This window comes from Cnephaeus nilssonii (genome assembly GCF_951640355.1).
Source record: "Cnephaeus nilssonii genome assembly, chromosome: 6".
In the NCBI taxonomy this organism is placed as follows: Eukaryota; Metazoa; Chordata; class Mammalia; order Chiroptera; family Vespertilionidae; genus Cnephaeus; species Cnephaeus nilssonii.
This window is the reverse complement of record NC_137077.1, coordinates 24,640,200-24,665,098: the sequence shown is the minus strand read 5'-3', so window position 1 is coordinate 24,665,098 and position 24,899 is coordinate 24,640,200. Positions and strand designations below refer to the sequence as shown.

Sequence of the window (24,899 nt, the reverse complement as noted above, 5' to 3'; positions counted from 1 at the left end):
TTCCCTCTTAGTTCCCTTATAATTGAATTATGTCCACCAAAAAGTAATCTGGCATAAGAGATAGTAGTTAATATTGCTCACAATTTTTTAAACTTCCAATTAAGACAAACTTCATAATCTTCTGGCTGTCTGGGTAGGTAGCAAGTGTGGTCCTTACCTACTAGGTAGGCTCCTTTTCAGTTCACATTTGGTTGCTGGAGGTACAGAGCAACCTGGCCATTTCTTGACCCTAAGCTCTTCATTCTTAATAGGTAGTTCAGAATGGTCCGGAAGTATGTAATACAGGATGGGGCAAAAGGAGGCTTACAGTTGTCCATATGAAAAATAATATAATAATTAGTAAATAATAACATAGGAATAAACTGTGTGTTTTGTGCACTCACAACTATAAACCTGCTTTGGCCACACCCTATCTTGTTATTGTGACCACTCTTTAAAATCAGCACGTCACTGAGATGCTTGAACATTTTGTCTACATCCAAAACGCTGTACTGTCTAATTATTTCCACATAAAGTGGAATAGAGGAGCATAGGCCGTGAGGGTGCGTGAGCTGGATGCTAAGCCAGGACCAGACACAACAGCTGTGAGGAGTAACAGAGAAAAGGTAGGATTAACAACAGCAGGGCAAGAGACCAGGCAGAAGTAGGGGTCTTGCCTATGATTTTTTTGATGTTCTCCTTCCATACGAAGTCCTGAACTGATTTACACAGGTTATCTCATTTAATATTCAAACCTAAACATAAATACAGTTGACATCTGTATTTCATGGATGGGAACACTGAGGGAAGGGACGGATGGTAACTCATCTAAGGGCACACTAAGTGGAAGAATTAGCATTGGAACCAGAGTTGCATGACTTTAACTCAAGTAAGTTGTCTCTAAAATATAAAAGAGGAAAAATATGAAGAATAAGAGATGGAGAGTGTAAAGAAAAAAAAACATGGGACATTTAAGAAGTAAAAGGAAGAGACAGGTGAAAAGAGAATATGAGTAGAGTCAGGATAAAAGGAAAGAAAGGAAGGAACAATGACGGGGAGCACTAGGTAAGAAACAGGGGAAATAAAAAGGCTGCAGTGAAATGAAGGAAAGGAATTGTGAAACCCCAGCAGAGGACACAGTATGCTTCTAACAAGAGTGTTCTGAGTGTTGATCGAGACATCCTTCTTCCAAGACATACTGTACTTTTCCAATCTTCCTGGAGTGCTGGGTCTCCTTGAGGATTGCAGAATTCACAGAAATTAAAGAGAACCTGGTGAGTGTCTATTGGATAGCAAGAGAATGATTAAAAGGGTAGTAAATGGAGCACACGTGGGAACTTTAAAGAAAATGGGAGATTGAACATTGAGAAGTGACCTATTAATGGTCTTCAGGTATGAAAAAGCTATTAACACCTACTGCTGAAAACGGCAGAATTTACCTGGTAGTAGAATAGACCTCAATGTGTGAACACTGTGACAGCTTTTACTGCCTCTACCTCTGCAAAATCTTTTTTATTTTAGTGATCCAAGGCATTAGCTGCAGTAAGGTCTGCTATTGACTGGTTGTCACAGTGAATCAAGAAGCATTGTTACTGAAATTTCGTAGGATAGGCATGATCAGCACCAGACTGTCTTCCCAGGAAAGCACATAGCTTTTGGGAGACAACTGGGTTTCAATCTTGACACTGCAACTTATTGGCTCGATGACCTTGGGCAAGTTACTCAACTTTCCTGAACATCGTTCCCTCCTCAGTATAATGGAGAAACTGTAACATTTCACTGTGTATGTAGACCTTCATCAGGGCTTGGAAGATGGAAGGTATTCCCTAAATGTTATGTTTCATTTCCCTTTTCCTTCCCATGGCGTGCAACAAAGGTGAAGAGAATGCCTCATCTTCACCATGGGTTGTCATAAGTACAGGAGCCAAGAGTGGTGTAAGAGGGGTAATGTCCTATGTCCAGAAAATTCAGACCCATTTCCATTTCATAGCCGGGATAGGATGGGGCTTGTGGTGGTAAGGTCACTAGGAGTACACAGTTCTCTGAGTGTTGTGACTTGCTAAAAGATCCCTCCATCCACATTTGCCAAGTGGTTCTTCGGCATTAAAGGCTGACATCTGTGCTCTGATTCTTACATTATTAAGACAGTCCATTTTGAAATGAGAGTTCAAGTGCCCTCCTATAAATGGAGACGGAGTTCTACACTCTGGAGATGTGTTTAACTTACAAATTAAAAAGTCCCTTTCTTGTGCGTTTGACTGAGAGCCAAATTGAAAACTATGAACTCCAATTTTGACTTTCTTCAGAAGGAAGGCATGGCTTTTCCCCAGATGTTACTTTCCCCCAGTTCAGTACCTGGTGCCCAGTGATTGCCTCTGCTAATAACCTCCTGCCTGCGTGTACTTGTCCATTCACATCATTTAGCAAGCACTTAAGCATGCATATGAACATACCTTGGCTTGGGTTTACTCCTTGCAAAAAGCAAAAATTCAGAGTCCTTTAAGTATATTACTGTTGTGTCCAGGTATTGTGGGATACCTTGGACTAGTCTCTTAGGAGGTCCTTTTAGTTACCTTATAAACCACAGTGCAGAAAATAAGGCCAGGGAGGTGTCCTTGTCTGGGAAGTTACATCTTCTGTATTTAAAGCCATTGGAAATGGGCTTTTGCTTGGTTTCATTGAGCAGATCTTGTTTGTCGCTTTGTTTTCTTTTTATATTATCTTTGGCTCAGGTCAAGCAGTGCAGAACTTTCACCATCTGGGACAGTAGAAATGACAGCAGGTCTTTCTGAAGAGTAGAAACCTTCCTTTCCACTTCAGTGGGAAATCTAATCTGTGTTTTTTTAAATCCCCTTTGCCGATCAGACCTGCCCACTTATTTACAGGTCAGTGGCATCATTTTGGCCTAGACTCTTAACCAAGCTCTGCTTGAGTTATCGTAACAATTTATTGATGCAGCATGGGCTTTATTTATTTGGTAGACAAAGTGGAAGGTAAAGGGAAAAGAGTATAAAAATTTTAGGTGGACTGTATGAATAGGCATCTTAATATATACAGCTATGTATAGATCACGGGACTAATGTCCTGAACAGCAAAGAACACCTTTTCATCAGGGGTCTGTTTACACTTAGGTTATGAAGGATAATGATTTGTTAGCTTAGGTAAGGCCCTGTGTCATGATTATGATCATTTTGAGAAAATGCTGACTAAACCATGCATTATTTCTTTGCATTCTGAAAGTGCAAAATGCATGGAAATTCTGACATTTCCTTTCACTGGTAGATACCAAAACTTTACTGGAGACAGAGCATCTCATGTAAGAAGACCAACTGATGTCTTTCTTAAGGAAATGTACACAGTGCACAATTAATTTCTCATTGTCCTTTTCTTTACTCAGATATTTCAACGTGCTCAATATGGGCCCTGAGTGTTATAACTAAAAATATACAAAAAGGAGCCCTGAGCATAATTATAAGCGGAAATTCTTCCTTCAGGTTTCAACTTAAATATCAGTTGCTCAAGAAAGCCTTCCTGTCCCTCAGTCTAAGTTAGCTCCTCTTTACTTTGCTCTGCCATCCTGCCTTTCCTTCTTAGCTTTCAGATCATGTAAATTTATTGTTCATTGTCTGTATTTGCTCAATAAGGGCAAGATTAAACTATCCAATTCCTTTACTTGCAACATTGTTATGTAGGGATATCTTCCAAAATTGTATCTCTAGTCTGGCACTCTCCCCTGAATTTAGACACTAATGGCCATCTGCTTATTGACATTTCTATTGGGATATCCAATAGGCAATTCAGACTTAGCCTACTTCAAATCAAGTTCTTGATTTTCTGCAGGTCTGCCCTCACCCTCCATGTTTCTCATTTTAACCAATATTTACTGAGTGCTTCCTACACCCTGTTCTAAGTGCTTTACATTTATTAACTACTTTCATCTTCATAAAATAGGTATTACTAATATCCCCACTTCACAATGGATGAAACAGATACACAGAGAACTTGCCTGAGGTCACAGGGCTCATAAGCAGCATATCTGGGCATTAACCTCAGACCTCCTGACATTCATGCCTGCACTGGCCACTGTCTGTTCACTGCTTTGCACAGGGTCTCAGTAGATATCCTGAAAATACCAAATTCATATTTTCCCTATTACCTACCATGACGGACAAAGTTACCATCTCCTCACTGACCTTCTGCATCTACACTTGCTCCCCATAGACGATTCTTCATGTAGCAGCCAAAGTGCTACTTTCAAAACTAACTGTTCATGTCAGTTATTAGCTCAAAATCCTGCAATGGCTCCTCCAACAAACACAACAATCCAAAGCCTTACTATATGGCATGTCTCCCCGCTCTCTCTCCAGACTCATCTCTTAACACTCTTCTCTCAAATTCCCACCTCCAGCCTTACTGGATGATGTGCTATTCCTTGCACACTCCCAGGAAGGTCCCACAGCAAGATTTTTGCCTTTACAGAGTCTTCTGCCTGAAATCCTCCTCCTTCAGATACTCACATGACTCTCCTCATTCAAGCCTCTGCTCTCCTTTCCCCTCTTTAGAGAAGACTTCCCTGAACACCCAGAGTAAATCCCATCACACACCATCTTTACCCATGTTTTAATTCTTAATAGCAACTCTCACTAGCTGACATTTTCATATGTATCTGCTTATCCCCTTTCTCCCTCACTGGACTGTAAACTTTGGAGGGATGAGCCTGGATTGTTCATCTCTATCCCTGGCACCCAGAAAAGTGCCCTTCTTCTGATGGGAGTATAATAGTACTTGTTGAGCGATTGAATGAATGGATTAAAGAACAAACTTGTATTCTAATTACAGGTATCAGTACATGGAAGTTCTTCCTGCACCTATGTCTCCATCATAAAATGCCCGAGGTGTAAAACACCTTTTCAAGCATAATTTGTGGGAACTCAAACATATCTCATTTCCTCACTGCATCCAACTTCCTAAATGAAGTAGAATGTCTTGCTTAAAGCAAGCAAATGGCTAGATTTAGGCACCAAGTTATAGATCCCAGGTTCACATATCTGCTCATCCTTCTGTGCTCACACTCAATCTCTTGATTACTACCTATGTATGTTGTTTCCAACAGACACTGAGTGTCTGTTGATCCCAATTAGAAAGTTACCTTTGCGGAAAAACAGCAGGGGGGTGTAAGTCCAAATGTGTGATGCTTTTCCATCTTCCTCTGCTCCTTCCTGAACTAATAAAATGTCTGGGAAAGTGCTGGCAGGGTAGTGAAAGGGAGAAATGAGATAGATGACTATTCTTCACCCAAAGGGAGCTCTTAAAGAGGATCTTTTGAGTCCCCTTCTTTATAGAAGAAGAGGAAAAAATGCAAATGGCTTTCTCCATTTCCAGTCCCTCTTTAGTCCTCCTGACTTTGTTTCACCATCCTGCTCTTCTTAATGTGAAGAGAAATCTCCCCATAGTCCTCTACATTCTATAATTCTTTTAAACCTTCTGTTAGTAGTAACATATCTTCAGATCCCAGAACAAATATTCACACTAAATAAAACAGTTGGTGCCCTACCTTACTGTATCCTCCCTTGGTCCAGGCAGCAGAACAAAATTGGTCACTTCCTGGTAAGTGGTTTTCAGGCATTGGTATCAACCAGTGATATTGGCTAAAAGGTGGGACTAAAAGAGACCAAAGGAGCATCATTTGAAGGCCCCTCTTTTGCTGAATTTTTCCAGAACCTCCCAATAACACTCATGGCTGAAGTGGGCTATATGGGTAGTATTCTACAGAACTCAAGGAAAAATCAAGGAGTATATGAGTACAGGTAGTAGGATCCTCAGAAATTACAGAATGCATGATAATGGGAAATAATGAAACAAAGTAACTACTTTCCCTTGGGCCTCACATACACTCCCCAACTATGGCTTATATGGCAGGGACTGTAGCTATTTACCCAAACGTGTTTGCTTTTCTTCCTAAGTATACAGCTGGACTCTATTCTCCAGCTTCTCTTCAGTTAGGCATGGCCAATACAATGTGATGGGTGTCATTTGCAGGCCTGGCCCATAAAACCCCACACACAAGCTCAACTACACTCCTTTTCTGTCTGGGTAGCTGGAATGGAGACACCTCCATGGAGACCAATTCTCCAGTGGCCTGGGTCCCAAATAATTGCATGGAGGAGGCTGCCCTGCCAATCTCATGCAGTTTCATGAACTAGAAATGAAATTCTGTTGTGTTGGAATTATAATACATTCTACAGCAGGTACCCTGCCATATTAATACCCCAGATGTTATAAGTTGTTTTTCAGTATGTGTATTTATTTTTTCTCCATTTGATTATAAGCATCTTGAAACCAGAATCTGTGTTGCTGCCTTCTGTAGCCCCTGCAGGCCTCACACAGAGTCCAGCACGGGACACATAGTAGTTACTGGTCAGAGAATTTATTTCTACCTTCTATTCCAGGGTGAGTTAAAATATGAGTTAGGAACATAGCCGAATCATATATGGATTTTTCATTTTGCTTTTAGATCTGTCTTGAGTATGAAGAATCACTTATGTATGTACTAGAGGCCCGATGCACAAAATTCGTGCATGGCGGGGGGTGTCCCTCAGCCCAGCCTGCACCCTCTCCAAACTGGGACCCCTCGAGGGATGTCCGACTGCCCGTTTAGGCCCGATCCTGGTAGGATTGGGCCTAAACGGGCAGTCGGACATCCTTCTCACAATCCAGGACTGCTGGCTCCCAACTGCTCGCCTGCCTGCCTTCCTGATTGCCCCTAACTGCTTCTGCCTGCCAGCCTGATCACCCCCTAGCCACTCCCCTTCCAGCCTGATTGATCCCTAACTGCTCCCTTGCAGGCCTGGTCACCCCTAACTGCCCTCCCCTGCAGGCCTGGTCCCCCCCAACTGCTCTCCCCTGAAGGCCTGGGTTCCCCCCAACTGCCCTTCCCTTCAGGCCGGTCGCCCCCAACTTCCCTCCTCTGCCGGCCTGGTTACCCGTAACTGCCCTCCCCTGCAGGCCATCTTGTGGCGGCCATCTTGTGTCCACATGGGGGCAGCCATCTTGTGTGTTGGAGTGAAGGTCAATTTGCATATTACTCTTTTATTAGATAGGATAACAGCTCAGAACTGACATGGTCAGCAAAGTATGACATGAATTTTTTGTTAGCAAAAATGTATTATCTGCTGTGACCCACTCTTCCATCCTTTTGGCACATTCCTCTAGTCAACAGCTGTGTGGTAGGCACTGAGAAGGGCCCTGAGCCAAGTGAGAATGAGAAACAGGTGGGGGTGGGTTTGGGGGTGGTTGCTTGTGTCACTGGGTATGAGTTGTGAATACATTCTGCAAACAAAATGTTATCTGTTTTACTATTCTATGCATCTTTCTTATTATCTGAGGCATAACCAAGAGTTGATGGTAGGAATAGTTAAGTTAATACCAGGCAGGGTACCGAATATACCCCCATCATAGGAAAAACTTGGAACTTTTTCAAAGCAGGCACTTATCTGTTTGGCACCAGATCCCTTTAAGGGAACAAAGGCAATTTATTTCCACCAGTTAGCTGTAGGTCAGGCAGGTGGCACATGGTAAATATGAAAATCCTCATTGTAGACAGTTTTTACCCTGTGGTCCTTGATTACTCCAGAGAACCCTGCCAGCCTTCACCCTCAGAATCAGGGGCCAGTGTCCTCATGAAGCTCCTACTGCCATGACCTCCCACTCTGCTCCCTGACTCTGAAGACCCACTGTTGAAAAATGGTGGTCTGAACCAGTGCTTCTCAAGCTTTGGTGTATACCAGGCTTGTTAAACCCAGATTTCTGGGTTCCACCCCCACAGTTGCTGATTCAGTAAATCTGGAGTGAAGCCTGAGAATTTGCATTTCTAACAAGTTCCCCAGGGATGCTGCTGCTGCTGCTGCTGCTGATTTTAGGACCACACTGGGCACCACGGGTCTAAACCCCTTTAGCCTCACTCCACGTTGATGGAGGAGTCTACAAGCATGCACAAGTGTGAAGCCTGGCAAGGCGAAGGATCCTGCAGTGAGATCCCCTTTCTCATACAGCCAGCTTGACGCTGCGAATCGAGAGTAGATTTCCTCAGGGCCATTCAGTGAAATATCACCTAACATCATTGTGCCACATTCTATCTTGTGTATCTCCAAATCTGGTCCCTTATTTTCCCATTAGTAAAATGCAAAACGAAGAGATGGGTCTAGGTGAATGGTCCTCAATCCTGCTGCGCATTAGAATCACCAAATTCCTCTATTCTGTGGTTTATACTACATCCTGCTTAGGAATGCCAACATAACTAGTCTGGTACAGGGCTCAGGAATGAGCATTTTAGTAGCTTTACAGAGGAATCTAGTACAGATCCTGGTTGGAAAACCATTGAGGCTCTCTGGATCACGTCAGACCTGAGAGTCTGTGTTTGCCCCCCTACCCTAGTGAAATCTGACCTTGTATGCTGTCCCTCCACCCTCTGCCCAGCTCCCAGCCCTCAGTCCCCAGCCCTCAAGTCACACTTGACTCTTTGCCCTGACCCCTCACTCACTTCTCTCTGTGCACATTGTATTCTGTTTACTGTGTGGCACAAAGTCACTTCATACCTCATTAGCTTCCTCTGCTTCATTAGGCAGAGGACAGGTCCCAAACAACTGCAGCATACATGGAAATTCACTGATAAAAAATTACACAGCAATTTAGGAGCGCTCTGAGCACCCCCAGAAAATGTTAACCGTGGAAGCCGAGAAGGTACCCATCCCTGGAGAGTCACTTTGATGCAAAGTCACACAAGAGCTGGAACAGTACACGTCTCATTTAACACTGACTCCAAGTAATTCATTCTCCTAGGCTGGCCCAACCCCATTTTGTTACGATGCCTACAGATTTTGCACATGCTTCACATCTATATCAAGTAACTCAGGTGAAAGGGCTTGTCTATTTCCTAAATAACCTTTTATCCATTAAAAAGGCAGAATTAACGAGAAAAAGGAGGCTGTGGTGTGGACGCTTTGGCTTTCCAGAGCACTTTCGCGGCAGCTGTGATGAAAGTGGGAGTGAACGTGGTGGCTCTGCAGGGTGGGAATTTGAGTGTTGCTTGGGTTTTCTACTGCATTTACCTCAGTGGGTGCACATTGGTAATTTCCAAGTGTGAGTGGCTATAACCTAACTTCACTTTCACTTTAGTCTGACCCTTCCTAACCTGAGCTAGAAACACTGGAATCTTCTTCTTCTTTTCTGGACTGCACTTGAAGCTTTCATTGGTGGATCCTTTTCGGTTCAGTTGTCATTCTCAATAAGGTTTTAGTTAACCTTTTTCCCAATAAAATGGCTTTAGTTAAGTTGAGGGACAATTTGGTGAAGGCGGGGGGCACTGAAGAAATTTAGTAATTTAATTCTACCATGTGTCTGAAGAGGCATCCCAGGCCGGGGATGGGTGCTTTTCTGCTAATTAATTCTTCTTGTCAGGGATCTGGAAACCCGCCTCTTCGGCCTCATCTGAGTTGACTAATTAATTAAGCTGCGTTTATAAACAGCCATTTTGTCCTCCAGCACTATTTTCATCATCTGTTTCTTTAGCCACAAGCTGGTGACCCCTTTTAATGGTAAACTACCTGGCCAATAATTTTGCTCTCCTACGGCCTGAAGAGGTTCCATTTGGAGGCCTCCCAGGCTTTGGAGGGAGGCAGATAAGGATTTGAATCCAACTTAGCCATTTATTAATTATGTGGCCACAGGCAAATGACGTCACATCTCAAAATGTCATTCCCCATTTTCCCCTGCAAACCCTACCACTTATCCCAGTGTCTGGCTCATTGTCAGTATACTAGTAAATACCACTAAATAAATAAATATTAGTACCTCTAAACACTGGGTGTATTTTGTTGAATGGGAGCACTTACACTACCTTGCTTTTGTGCAAGAAGTAGATACTTCCCTTTTCAAGATACTTCCACATACATTACCACATGTCACTCATGAACCCCAGTGGGTAGTTTTGGTACATGTTGTTACCCTTGTGATTTACAGGTAAAGAATCAGGTTCGTCAAGGTTAAGGAACATGGTCCCATGGCTGGTTAGAGGCAGAGCCTGACCTAGTCTTCACACACCTGACTTAGTATTCTTGTTTTGAGACCAGGATATTCCCCTGACCTTTAATGGGTGACATAAAAATAGATTATAAACACTGAAAAAAAAAGTTACACAAGATGTCCCAATAGCACCTTATAAGAGAAAATGATAAAATACCATTGAAGCTAAAGGTGTTGAAATAACTATTAGAGAAACATGATTTGATACACAGTAACATGGCGACAGTTTCACTCTGGCTTTCCATTCTATAGCATCCCCCTTACTGATCTACCACCTTTGTTGGTTCATAGGTAAATCATTAGTAATTGCTGTAACCCAAACTTATTAACCGATATCAATAACATCAATACTTATATTCGGACAGTGTGATGTACATTTGCTTCTCCTACTAGCTCTGTAAGACTAAGTAGTCGTAAAATATGCAGACATACAATACATAGACAAGTACATACATATATATCTTCCCTCTTTGCTGATAAACTCAGATTCCAAGAAGTAAAGTGATTTGTCACATTCACAGGGCTTGTCAGTGGTAAGGCCAGGCCTATACTATAGAACCTCCAGCTCTATGTTTAGCACTATCTCAACAGTACTGCAATTAAGAAGGACTTACGTCAGCACTGTATTTATTTATATTAAAGAGCTCTAAAGAACTTGGTGCTATTTTGCCTATTAATTTTATCTCTGTCTTTCTTCTTGCTTCTTATCTTCTTCATTGGTTTGGCCCAATATGTGTAGCCTTTTCTCAAAGTGGATATACTTTAGTTAACCTCTGCTATGTAAAACCACCTCAAAATTTAGCGACTTGAAACCACTATCATGTTGTTATTCATAATTCTATGGGTAGGTAGTTTGAATTGGGATAAGCTGGGTGGTTCTTGGGTTCATCTCACATGGGGTCACTCATCTGCTACAGTCATCTGGTGGCTCAACCAAGGATGGGTAATCCAAAATGGCTTTACTCCTGTGTCTAGCTGCTGGTATTGGATATCAGCTGGGCCTCATCTGCATGTTTGCTCATCTTCAAGGAGAAGAAAGAGGGGGAGAGAGAAATATCGATGTGAGAGAAACTTCTATTGGTTGCCTTCTGTATGTACCCTGACCAGGGACAAAACCCAAAAACTGGGCATGTGCTCTGACCGGGAATCAAACTGGCACTGGACGATGCTCAACCAACTGAGCCACACTGAACAGGGCAGATTTGTATTTTTAGGAGATCATTCTTGAGGCCAAATGGAGGATGAACTGGAGAAAGATAAGATTGCAGGTGGGGAAACCAATTAGTAGAAATCCAGGCAAGAGATAGAATATCAGAACAAAAGTCAGCATGTGATCCTTTTCTGTCATTTCTACCCTCCAAAGCTAAGGGAAAGAATGTCAGTGAAAAATGGAATGACTGTAATCCTAGTTTATAACAGCATAATCCTGAATATTCCAGAAAAAAACTATTTACTACATACTTAACAGGTATCCTTTACCATAAAATTGGCATTTTCTGGCTAAAGATGGGTGGTAGACATCAGCCAATCTTAGAATGAGTGTTATTATTAGGGATTTAGTGCTGTTTTGCATGGCCTTAGCAAGGTGTGAGGAATCTATTTTATGAATTCTATGAGGTGCCTTTTTGGACACACTTCACATCTTTTATGATTTTTGTTCTTTTCTCTTTCTTTTCTCTGTGCTCTAGTCTTTTTAAATTATGATGCATTTTCAATGACTTTGACCTCTTCTTTTTGTGCTCCCTTTTTTGCCTCAGTAATTTTTATGTGTATTTTCAGTGTTTATGCCTTGTTTCTTTTCATATATATTTGCAGCCTTATGCCTTGGGTTTCCTGGGTGATCAAGCTCTCAACTATGCCATTTTGTTGTCCCTGAAAACACATTCACAATCATTCGAGTTTACATTCAGATTTGTGGTCTGGAAAACACTGTCATTATACTTACGCAATATGTTCCCTTTTCTGAATGTCTCCCATTACTTTTCTGTTTGGCCTTTGTGCCTAACACCCTGCAATGCTAAAAACAGCTCTCCACAATCTCACCTGATGAGGTCCTGCTCCCAATTTTTCTAGCTCCTGAAAATGTGCTTGAGAACCTGATTTTGCTTGTTGGGATGGTTGGTTTACTGAATGTGCACCCATTGGCATCATTTTTCTTAGTGTCCTGAGATGTACGTGAGAGAGATGATAGGCTAGTGTGTTTAAGATTTATAGATAGATTCCTGAATTTTTGGAGATAACCGTGTCTTTAAACATATTACATACATTTAAAATTTAGAGGAGGGTCAGGAGGAGGATGTGATGAAACTCACCAGGAGACAAAGGTCAGAGTGAGCTGGGATCAGTCCAGCTGGCATTGTTTGAGGAGCAATATGGTTGTCTCTGGCTCCCAAGGGTCTTCCATGATAAGCTTCTAGATGGTGGCACTGCTACCACGTCATGCTTTTCATCCTCTGCTGCTCTGGATCCATGGATCTCTAGTGCTACGGCAGGCCCAAGGCACGTGGGCTGCCTAAGGAGAACAGGACAGGTGGACTCTTCTGGATCATTTGCTGAGAATTATTACTACATGCCTGACACTGTCCTTATGTATCTTATCTAATATTTGAGGCAATAAGAGGAGTGGCAGAAAGCAAAGGCTCTGATGTCAAACTGCCTGGCTTCGAATCACTTGCTTGACTTGGGGAGCTTCTTACATGGGGATCTTATAGGAACCTCTGGTTATGAGCTCTTAATCTTGGGAAAGGATTTGTGAAGGGGTTCATGGGGGGTGGAAAGGAGATGGAAGGCACAAAACTGAAAGGATTGTGTAAAGCTTACCTGACACTTTGAAACAAATTGTGTTGAAAGTTTGAGAAGTTGGAGTTTGCTCAGTATTTCCCCCTTGCCCCTGGCAAACAAAAAACTTTGTTTCTGGGAGGAAGTGAGGCACATGGGCATTGCACTGGTGTTCTCAATGGTGGGAGTGATGGTCAAAACCAGGAGCGGGGAAGGAGGAGAAAAAATAGCACCAACTTGCATGAAACCAATATTGACCAGGCACAGAGATGAAATAACTCACCTCGTCAGCACCCTGCCTGCTGCTGCCACCTGCTACCATCCCGCTTGTCTGGCTCCCACATGGACTTCAGTTGCCACTTGCCATGCAGCCTTTGGACACAACCATCAATCATAGTTTCTGGGAGGCCAAGGTGAGGGTGGGAGGCTGTACGGCTAAGACAGGCTTTACTCTCTCAGATCACAGTAAGCTAAGGAATAAAGGGGTCAGAAATATTCTCCTAACAACATGGTGTGGGGAAAGAAACATGGGCTTTTAGAGGCAAACAGATCAGAGATAAAATCCTGGCTCTCAGGGAGCCTCAGTTTTATTTGCCTATATTGTGGGCATAGCAATATCTACCTTTTGGGAAGTTAGTGACAATGAAATACCATAATCCTATGTGACATGCCTGGTCCAGAGCCTGGCCCATAATAGCTACCGCTCCTCTAATAATATCACAGGTCAGTTCATGGTGTTATCTGAAATGACTGTAACTTTTCTCTGTGCCGAGGGAATCAGCCCCTTCGGTCCTTGGCACCAAATTCTACTCCAGCTTACCGCTTTCCCATCCCCTCACTCTGCTGAGCAGGAGATGTGGAGGGAGAAACAGTGGAGAACAGGGATCACTCAGAGTGGGGAAAGCACAGTCCCCAGGGAGCCTCAGGCTCTCTTGCAGAGGCAGGGGTCAGCCAGGGATAGCAGCTGAGGCCTGAGATGACAACCGACATCTTAGCGTTACTGGGAGAGCCACACAGGTGCCAGGCTGGCTGGCTGGGCCTCCCTTCCGCCTGTGAGCCCAGAGCCATCAGTCCCCAGCTCAGTAAGTGCAGAAGCACAAATAGGCCAAGGCAGTCGGGGATCAAATTTGAATATGGAAATTATTTTCAAAGGTCACTGAGTTTGCGATGATTAGGAGAAGGAGCATCTGGCTGCTCCACTGGCCTTGTTGGGTGATCGGTGTAGCAGATTGCACCATTGTACTTACACAGTCCACGTGGAAATGAGCCTGTCCAGGGCCCCTTACAGTCCGGAAGGCTGAAGAGACAGAATGACGAGAGGCGGGAAGTGAGGCTGACTTTACCTCCTGTGGCCTCTTCTCGAAAGAACACTCGAGCGATGTCTAGTGGAGACTTTGTGGAGGGTATGATGTATTTTCCCCTCCAGTGACATCAGTCGATAATTACTGAGAACACACTTGTTCAAGCCCATAGAAGGGACACAAAGGAGGTAAAATAATATAGTCCCTGCCCTGAAGTGCTTAAAGCCATCCAGAGACAGGATTTGTGTATCAGGTATAACTAACATTTTAGTATGAGAGCCAAAGGGAGCGCTTGACCCACATAATTATTACAGGAGAGCAAATGGAGCTTTTTTCTCTGGGCAACAGTGACCAGGCATGGCATCATGGAGGTGATGAGGCCCAAGAGAAGCTGAGCAGGGGGCAGAGCATTTGAAAAACATGGGAGGGGCTGACAGAGGGAAGACTGTGTGCCCAGAAAGCAAAGCTGCACGTTAGAAACAGCTCCACGTGCAAGTACGAACAGAGCAGCCTGAGAGAGGGGTAGAGCTTTCTTTCAAAGTGAGGTAGAAAACCAAATATCCTATATAAAAAGACATTTTACTCCACAAGAAAAGAAGTAAAAGTGATGTTTTATGCATAAAAGATACAAAAATAGTCAGGAGATGAATCTCCGAGTGAAAACAATATTTCCAGCATATCTGACAGGTACAGCGTTCCTATCATGCTACACCAGGAGCTCCCTTGGAGTAGATAAGAGAGACAAACAGCTCAATAGAAAATGGGTGAGGGATGTGACTAGAGGGTAAAAGAGGAAATCTAAATGGTGAACAGATGCGCGAAGGTGCTCCAGCTCACTGCGAGTCAAGGAGATGAAAATGAGAGCCATTACGTGCCATCTTTTATTCCTCAGATTGGCATACGTTTAACAGTGATAAACGTCTGGTGCTGGTGAGAAGGTGAGCATGTGAGCAAGGAGCCCTCTCGTGCTTTGCTGATAGGAATTTCAGTTGCCGTCCATCTTTGGTGAAGTGTTCTGGCAACATCAAGAGCATTTAAAAACATAAATATCTTTTTATTCTGCTTTTTCATTATTAGGAATTGGAAATAACAAGTTATGTATTACGTACTTTAGTTAATTATTTTTGAAGTATCGTAAATATTTATCAATAGGATTAGGACTAAATAAACTGAGGCACACTCATTAATATGGACTGCCATGCAACTCTTAAAAGGATTTAGATCTGCCATCTGTTGAATTGGAAGAAAGCCTATGCTGTATACTTAAGTGGGAAAAGCAAGTTGCAGAGACGTGTATGATACGATCTGATTTTGGAAAAACAGACATACATACACACTTACACATTTTGTATGAATATAGAGAATCGATAGCCATACAAAGGCTGGGGTGGGAATGGATAGGGAAAAAAAAAAGATGGAGCAAAATGAAATATTATCAGACACCCAACCTTTCAGAGTCCTCAGAGCTAAGTTGTGCAGCTTTGGGGGAGGAGAGATGGGAGTGCCCCCTATCCTGCGATCTCAGCTGTTAGGTGTCTCAGGCCTGCGCAGGGGAAGCACCAACACATGCCAGCCAGAGTTAGTGGCTTTAGACAAAGGGGATGCAGACTCAGGATGCCCTGCATAGACTCTGCCTGTCCCCTCAGTTTGCCCAGGGAAATGGCACATCGTTTTACATTTTGCATTTTAAAAACCAGATGAAAGCTTAAAACAAGCAGCAAGTGTGTAGTGTTGAATCTCAGATGTCATCTCAAGCAAGAAACAAAAATGCTTTGATTTTTTGAAAATAACCTTTGATGCCTAAAAAGGCTCTAATGAATGCTTTCGTTCCAGGATCTCAAACCATGACTTTCTGTGCAGACCAGAGAGGCAGCCCGGGGAGACGGGCACCCTTTGCTCTCTGGGCGGAGACTGCATGGGCATTCACAGCAGCCTTGCCCTGCTGGGATCCCCTCTCTCTCCTTGGTGATGAGAGGGTCACGGGAGGGACGGACAAACACGGGGCTTTCAGGAGGCATCCTGTCCCTGTGGTCTTTTCTTATGGGTGGTCTTGTCAGAGTGCTAATCGGTGCCGATTTCCCTGCCAGTAATGGAGGAAATCTGTTAGGAGAAGGGAGACTTTGGAGTCTAAAATCAGCACAGATTGGTCTCTAGGATTTTCAGAAGAGAAGGCTTATGGAATGATGTGCTGTGGGTTTGCGAGGTAAACTTCCTTCTGAGGAGAAATTCCCGGCTGAGCAGGTGCTCAGCTTGTACTGAGAGAACCAAACCAGAAACCCTAAAATTACTCTATGTTTTTCTGAGAAAACTAATCAGCGATATTTTTGTTTCTCGTGAGAAAGATGATTTTAGTCCTCAAGAGATCTTTTTAAATGTTAGTGTGGCTGAGAACTGCATTTTTATAGACAGATGTTGCTGTTAAATGTGCTTGTGGTAATGATGTTTGTTTAGTGCTTATCTCTAAGGAATTCGGGGCACTTTACAGCCACTTTCTTCATTATTTCTTAAGGTTTATCTTTTTCCTGATCATATTTTAATTGTGACTATAACTTCTTCATTCAGTTTTTCTCGTTGGATTTTCTCTGAAAGATCTTCCATTAACCTCATTTCCTACTACTCTCTGAATTTCCAGTATCATATACTCAGTGTCTCAGGCTTCTCTTTTTCTGTTTACTATTCTTTGTCAATCTTAAAAAGTTTCCCATCCATAATATTTTCACTGTACTTCCTCCTTAAAAGAAGAATTGCTTAAAGCATACCTTATTCTTCTACATAAATAATCCCTATTATATTTTAGTTATTCTCTTATTTCTATCTTGTTACATTAAAAAGATGAAGTAACTCATTTGAAGTAGCTAAACATGTTCTTTAATATGAGCACTGTGTATTGGCATTGTAAATCTGATATTCCTAGCAGATTATTTTTCCAAATTGTTTTCTTCTTTTAATCCTCAAAGGATTTGTTAACTTGCTTTCTCACTGCAAAAATCCATGAAGAAACAATAACAAAAGAATAATGAATTATGACAAATTAGTCTTTTGTATAAACAAACAGATACTCCCCTTCCTTCAGGAATTAACCACCATGAACACCTTTCTTTTTACTGGGGCCTAATCAGAGGGAAGTAGGGTAGAGAACCTTTGTCCTAAAGAGATCCTGGGATCACGAGAGTATGCGGGAGACACCTTAGAAATCACTCCCTATTTGACAGGTGTTGAAACAGAGCTCATAGAGTGTTAGAAATGTGTCTATGGTCACAGAAACATTTAGGGCATGTTTACAATTTAGTTTAGGATAAAAGACATCTGGAATTTAAAGTCACTAAATAAAGCATGAAATAGCATGAAATAATGAGTGATGTGGTTGCTCTGGGTAGAGGTGAGCTGGTGAATGTTTAACAACTGGAGGCATGGGTGGAGAGAGGAAGCCCTGATTAGTTCTGTTTCCATTTTCAAGGGTGCCCAGGGCCAATTTCAAACTACCAACCAGACACCAACAAGTTGGGAAGAGATGAGTACAATCCAGTTGGCTCTTGAGAGTGATAGATATCGTCTGGCTAGCGTGATCAGGCCTTTAAAGAGGAGGAGAACTGGGCTAAACCATTCCTCCTCACACATCGTCTCTTTCAGCTGGGAAGGACTATCTCTGGTCTCTCCATCAGGCAACTGTAGGAATGCAACCCTGGCTCTTGCCTTGGCCTCAGTGGATAAAGTGATAGCTCTTCACCTGATGAGCCATCACGTACATTTCAAGGTCCAGCTTAAAGATAAGGAACTTTACCAAGCTTATCCTTATCCCTGACCCTTCTGTCATAACCACTTCTACTCTGAATCCCAGGTGTGTGTGTGTGTGTGTGTGTGTGTGTGTGTGTGTGTGTGTGTACCTTTTATTAGAGCAATTACCAAAGCCTAACTTGATATTATTGTCCATGGATGCATGGATGGTATCTTTCCCTACTAGACTGTCCTTGGAGGACAGGGACTGTCTTACTCTTGCATTGCCTGAGAAGCAGTACTGTGTGGTGGGTCAGATCCCAAGCTCTGGAGCCAGCCTGTTCAGCTTCAAATCCTGACACTGCACTCACTCACCTCGAAATTGTGAGCAAGTCATCAAACCCTCTGTTCTCATCTGTAAAAATGAGAAATTAGACAGTAATCTCCATCTAACAAGTGCTGTGATGATTAAGGAGATTACTAGGTGCATTCAGTGCCTAGCTCATACTAAGCCTTCAATTAATGTTCTCTGGTATTGTTATCTCTACCATATAACCCAGTGCATGGCGCAGAATTGGTGTGTAGTTGTTGTTGGTTGACTTGCATTAAAGTGAAGCAATGATGTGATCCAGCTAGCTTGACAGGAAGTTGGGAGAGAGTGTGCTAGAGGGGACTGCATGAACAGATTATTGTTGGGTAAACGAAAATGATATTGTAAACAAGAGTCAGCTGATCATAGAATTCTAAGATCAGAACCTAGTTTTCCAGCTGTGGCATGATGAACACTGAGCAGATTATTTTTCCAAATTGCCCTCCCCTCATCCCATGTGCTTGACACTCTAAGCCTATAAACATACCATTTGTTACTCAATAGCTTATATAGTCTGCTGTAAACTTCAGTATCTACTTTTCAATACTGTGCAGTTGCTTTTAAAAAATCTAAATGCTATACTTTAAGTATAAATACTGCTAGATTTCATTCCATTTGTTTCACTCTATTATGCCAATTAAGTCACATTGCTTCCAACCTTGATTCTGCAACGCTGTGTATCTTCTACCCTGTCTAGCTCTGTATCTACAGTTTTATGGCTATGACTTCTATTTTGTTTTTTGAAACACTATACAGGCCACTTCTAAGAACAGAGCTCTCTGACATGTCACTAGAGACCTCTTTAAATGTTGGCACTGATTCATTACAATATATATTTTTAAAATATGGATTTTACATTCCTTTCAAATCTAGCAAAGTATTTAATAATCTATATTATATTTCATCTTGTTTATAAGGGTGCCATGAAAATGTTTGCCAGAATGCTATGTCTGCAGCATTTTTGAGTCACAGATATAGGGAATCTATCAGAAAAGAAAATGCAGCTAGCGCCGAAACCGGTTTGGCTCAGTGGATAGAGCGTCGGCTTGCAGACTGAAAGGTCCCAGGTTCGATTCCGGTCAAGGGCATGTACCTTGGTTGCGGGCACATCCCCAGTAGGGGGTGTGCAAGAGGCAGCTGATCGATGTTTCTCTATCATCGATGTTTCTAACTCTCTATCCCTCTCTCTTCCTCTCTGTAATAAAATCAATAAAATATATATTTAAAAAAAAGAAAAAAAAGAAAAAAAAGAAAATGCAGCTAGCTTATTGAAGCCTGTTCCTGATTTACCCATGTTAGCTTCCAATACCAACCACTGCCTTTTCTAAGTTGAACAAAGCATTCATGTTTCAAAATGGTGAAGTTAACTTTATCAAGGTAGATTAGGCCTAATGCACATACCTGTATGAGAAGTGTGGACACAATCCTGAAGGTGATGGGAGGTTGTTGAAGTTTTTGAGTAGGTATCCTATGATGAAGTGATGTTTAAGAAGAGCCATCCGGCAGCAGTGTCCACAATGGACGCCAGGAGGAACCTCATGCAATGTTTGAAGTAGCCTTCAATAATCCCAGAAGGAGCTGCTGGGCTACTGGACTAGTAGCAATAAGGATGGAAGAGAATAAAAGTGGATTTAGAAGGAAAAAATGCAAAGGGATTATTGGAAGGGAAAGTTTAGCAGTAGAAAAACATAACATAAAAATAGGTACTTTAGAACTTCCTGACCTTTTTCACATCATTGAATATGCAGAAAATATCAGTGTGGCCACTGGAGTAAATAGGGCTGGTTGGAGATGGAGGTGACCCAATATCATGGGTCTACAGGTCAGGGTCTTCTCTTCTCCAAGTTCCCACCCGCCAACCGCAGGCAGAAGACATTGATATCTTCACATGGCTTAGAAGCTATTTGGACATTTCTACTTTAGAAATAAGTAGTCTTAGCAATATGAGGGCCAACAGACTTGCATTGAAATGAGGACCAATAGTACAGATCAGACTAAAAAATATACAAGAAAGCCAACCCTTTGTTCTGAACCCAGAAGTGACATATGGCTGACACAATTGGGAGAAAATTAACTAGCAATAGGATTAATTCCAAGATGGCCCAGGACACCAAGCTGTTGCCTGTGTTACAGTGACACAGTTAGACAAGGGCAGTGGCTGTGTAGGCCTAATTGTGCCTGGAAGTGGGCAGCACCTTCTAGACAGTTTGGAGGGGAGTACAAACCACACCTAGAGAGGCACTAAGTAGAACCTAAGTGTAGAACAAGCAGAAACAAAAGAAGAGGATTTGGGTTTTGTATGAATATGGACATTTAAGCCCATTAATCTAAGCCTGCTTGAAAATGTATGAAGCTCTGCCCATTTTTTTTTGCTCCTTATTGATTTAATGCATCTTATTGCATTAATACATTAAGTAGTTTTGTAGTCCTAGCACTTTACCTGTGCAGCTAATTTGACTGCAGTATGGAGGAAATTATAGCTTGGGGAAATGCAAGAGCTTGCAATCCATAATTCCCTGTGATAATCCAAGATTTTTAGTTATAGAAAATTAAAAGGTGTTCCCTCTTTCTTCAATAAACTTAATGACAGAGTGGGAACGAAAACCCACCAACACAGTCATGCAGATTCTATTATGAAAACAGGAAAGAATGGCTCTTCTAAAAGATAATAGAACCCACACATTTCTCCTGATAATTGGTAGCAGGTCCACCAAGAGCATGATTCCAGGGGGCACCCACCTTTCACTTTGGAGTATGTGTGAATGGTGCTCCCTGAAGTTGGGTACACAGCCTGTGTGGCCATATGTGGCAGCTCACAGAAGGACCTATATGATTCATCCTGGGGCTTTTACCCAGCCCAGCAGGTGCATATCTGCATTGACCTGTGGCATTCATCAGCAGCCCAGCCACACTCCCTTCCCAGCCAAGCTGAGTCAGTATTCTTTAATCCTGACTTATCATTTTATATCAGTTCAGATGTATTCAGTTCCCTCATGGCTTCCCACTGGACCTCTGTTACAAGCCAAAACACATCCTTCTGGCTCATTTGTTTCAGTCATTCTGTTAACCTTTTCAAAGCGATTTGCTGCTCTCACCAGCATACTCATTGTCATAGTTAAGTAGAAAAAACCAACAGTCACACAAGCAGGAAACTGGCATCTTCCCAGCACTTGGTGTAGGCTTCGGTTTTAGCACTTACCCCCACAGCACCATAAACATTTATTTACATTTCTGACTCCTTCACTCAGTGTGAGGTAAATGAAAGGCAGAATGATGCTCCTTTGAGCCACAGGTCTTAGTGGGTGTCAGCACATAGTAGGTCCTCTCGTAATGTTTGGTAAGTAGGTGAGTAAATGAATAGATTGCTTTTCTTAGATTTGGACACAGTAGTCTCATTTTGAGCATATGGTTTCTTCTATTATGTACAATGGACTTTGTTTAAATCTTCCTGGGTGAGGCTAGGAAACATTGCTATGTCTCCACCAATGGTTTCTGGGTCTTTTGTTTATCCCTGTGCAGGTGGGGAAGTGGAAAGACAAGTCCCTGCAGATGAAGTACTACTTGTGGCCCCGAATGTGTCCTGAGACGGAAGAGCAGGAGGATGACCATCTGAGCATCGTAACACTGGAGGAGGCTCCGTTTGTTATTGTGGAGAGTGTGGACCCTCTGAGTGGAACCTGCATGAGGAACACAGTCCCCTGCCAAAAACGCATCGTCTCTGAGTACGGCACCTTCCCCAGTGGCTTTGGATGGCATGGGATAGTCAGATTTGACCCAGCTGTTAGCACCTGGCCTGCCTGGGACTTGAAGTTAGAATGAATTGAGCACCGTGCCTGATTTTCATTTACCATTGAGCAATAGGATTACTGACAGCCCTGTGGTCTGATGTCGGATTCTGTCCCGATCATGACCTGGGAGAATTTCTGCCAACTATACTGTTTCTTTGGCCTTGTCTGATCTCAGCGTCTAGAATCTCTAGTTTGTGGAGATTCAAGTTTACATTGGTAATGAAATATATTTGGGGGAGTCAACGTGTCCAGAAATTTTGAGATTTAGAAACATTTTAGAAATCGTGAAAATGGTTCCCTTTGGTGAGGGTGGGAAGTCCCTGAAAGGAGGAATAAGAGGCCTCTAAGAGAGCAGGCAGATAGCTCTGGTGGTGGTGAAGATGGGGAGGGTGGGTTGGGGGGAGATGATGGGATTAAGCAATAAAGAAAAAAGAGAAAGAACTCATGAACATGGACAACAGAGTGGTGATTGTAGGGGAGAGGAGGTTGGGTGCAGGTAGAAGAGGGTATGGGGGAATAAATGGTGATTGGGGTGGGGGAGAAAATAAAAATATTATAACTCCAAAAATAAAAGAGGCCTCTAAGGTGCTGGCAGCTTCTCTGTATCTGGATTTGTGTGCTGGTTAAATTGGTGCATTCACTGTGTGAAAATTCATCCAACTGAACCCTTAGGACAGGTGCACTTTCCTGATGTATATTATACTTCAAAGGAGCATTAAAAATTGTGAGAAAATCTGGTTTGCTGCAGTGAGTTAATGAGAGAATTGCAGCTCTGTGGTCTGATTTATTCCCTCGCTTAGGCCTGATATAAGTTGTAATGGCAAAGGGTAATATTTTGCTTCTTATATAAAACCTTGTTTTTGTTTTGTTTTGTTTCTTTAACTGCTTAGGAATAAAACAGATGAGGAGCCAGGTTACATAAAAAAATGCTGCAAGGGCTTCTGTATTGACATCCTTAAGAAAATTTCCAAATCTGTAAAGTTCACCTATGACCTTTACCTGGTCACCAATGGCAAACATGGGAAGAAAATCAATGGAACCTGGAATGGTATGATTGGAGAGGTGAGTATCAGGAATTAAGGGCCATTTCCAGATCATGACCTGGAAATTTTTCAGCTAACTGTACTAATGTTTCTTTGGCCTTGCCTGGTCTCAATGACTAGGACCTCCAGTTGATGGAGATTCAAGTTTACACTGTTTCATTTAGATATCAAAAACACTCATTTTACAAATCTTATAAAATATATACTAGTAAATAGAATATACTCTTCCCACTGCACAAAGAAAACCATTATAGGGCTATGAGTTATTTCCCTTGTGGAGGCCCCTCCCCTTCCTGAATGTTCTAATGGGAGCATTGGGTATTTCTCCCCAGGTGGTCATGAAGAGGGCCTACATGGCGGTGGGGTCACTCACCATCAATGAGGAACGATCCGAGGTGGTCGACTTCTCTGTGCCCTTCATAGAGACTGGCATCAGTGTCATGGTGTCACGCAGCAATGGGACTGTCTCACCGTCTGCCTTCTTAGGTATGTGATGAGCTTGCTGATGCGAAAGAAATAGACATAAAGGCAGGTAGTTGGAATGAGGCACAGTAAAGGGCAGGTGGCCAGGCTCTTTCAGCCAGGAGGTGGTTTGCTGGAAGCTTAGCTCAGCCAGGATTTCATTGCAGGGGGGGGCGGGGGGGGGCTTCAAAATTGATTATTCTCCAACATGAAAACTGAAGAACACTACCCCCAAAAAATAGAAAGGCGTGATACCTTATAAGAAAACTAGAGGCCCGGTGCACGAAATTCGTGCACTGGTGGGGAGGTCCCTCAGCCCAGCCTGCACCCTCTCCAATATGGGACACCACAGGGATCGGGCCTAAACCAGCAGTCAGACATCCCTCTCACAATCCGGGACTGCTGGCTCCTAACTTCTTGCCTGCCTGCCTGCCTGATTGCCCCAAACCGCTTTTGCCTGCCAGCTGGATCACCCCCTAACCACTCCCCTGTGGCTTGATTAACACCTAACTGCTCCCCTGCCGGCCCGATCGCCCCCAGTTGCCCTCCCCTGCCAGCCTGATCTCGCCCCCAACTGCCCTCCCCTGCCAGCCTGGTCACCCCCAACTGCCCTCCCCTGCTATCCTGATGGCCCCCAACTGCCCTCCCCTGCCAGCCTGATCTCACCCCCAACTGCCCTTCCTTGCCAGCCTGATCTCCCCAATTGCTTCCGCCTACCTGTTCCCCCCAACTGCCCTCTCCAGCCGGCCTGATCTCGCCCCCAACTGCCCTCCCCTGCTGGCCTGATGGCCCCCAATGGTCCTCCCCTGCCAGCCTGGTTGCCCCCAACTGCCCTCCTCTGCCGGCCAATTTGGTTCTGATTGGTCGGTTTCCATCAGCATCAAAAGCTTTACCTCCTAGGCAGCCATTGGTTCCTCACAGTTCATCCAGATTTGGTTCTGATTGGTTGGTTTCTATGCCAGTCAGCTTCAAAAGTTCTGCCTCCAGGCAGCCATTGGCTCCTCACAGTTGACCCAGATTTGGTTCTGATTGGTCAGTTTATATGCCAGTCAGTGTCTCTGGGTCTATCAATGGGGCCTGATCAGAAAGGCAGGCTGATCAGCAGCCCTGGTGGAGGCCTGGAGAGAAATGGAGGCGTGGCTGCTGGCCAGGCCCGGAGAGAAAGAGAGAGGCAAGTGCTGATCAACAGCTGCCACAGAGGCTACAGATCAGACCCTGCTTCTCTCTTTATGCCTCTCTCTGGGCCTGATTTGCAGCCCCCTCAGCAGTCAGTGCTGGGTCACCGGCCTACAGCTGTAGCAGTCATGGCAACCCAGTGCTGACTGCTGGACTAACTTCTGGTTGGTTGAGCCTCTGGTCATTGTGGATGTGACAGACCCAGGGT

At 43.3% G+C, this 24,899-nt stretch overlaps 1 protein-coding gene across 1 annotated transcript in view; it reads left to right on the top strand.

Moving 5' to 3' along the window:
* The window catches only part of GRIN2B (glutamate ionotropic receptor NMDA type subunit 2B), a gene marked incomplete at both ends in the record, with an annotated part of 295,204 nt that overhangs the window by 222,140 nt on the left and 48,165 nt on the right, over nt 1-24,899 (top strand). The window contains 3 exons of the mRNA XM_079775801.1: nt 21,742-21,944; nt 22,901-23,072; nt 23,386-23,539. Coding sequence (XP_079631927.1) covers nt 21,742-21,944; nt 22,901-23,072; nt 23,386-23,539 — 529 coding nt within the window. The remainder of the gene's footprint in view (nt 1-21,741; nt 21,945-22,900; nt 23,073-23,385; nt 23,540-24,899) is intronic.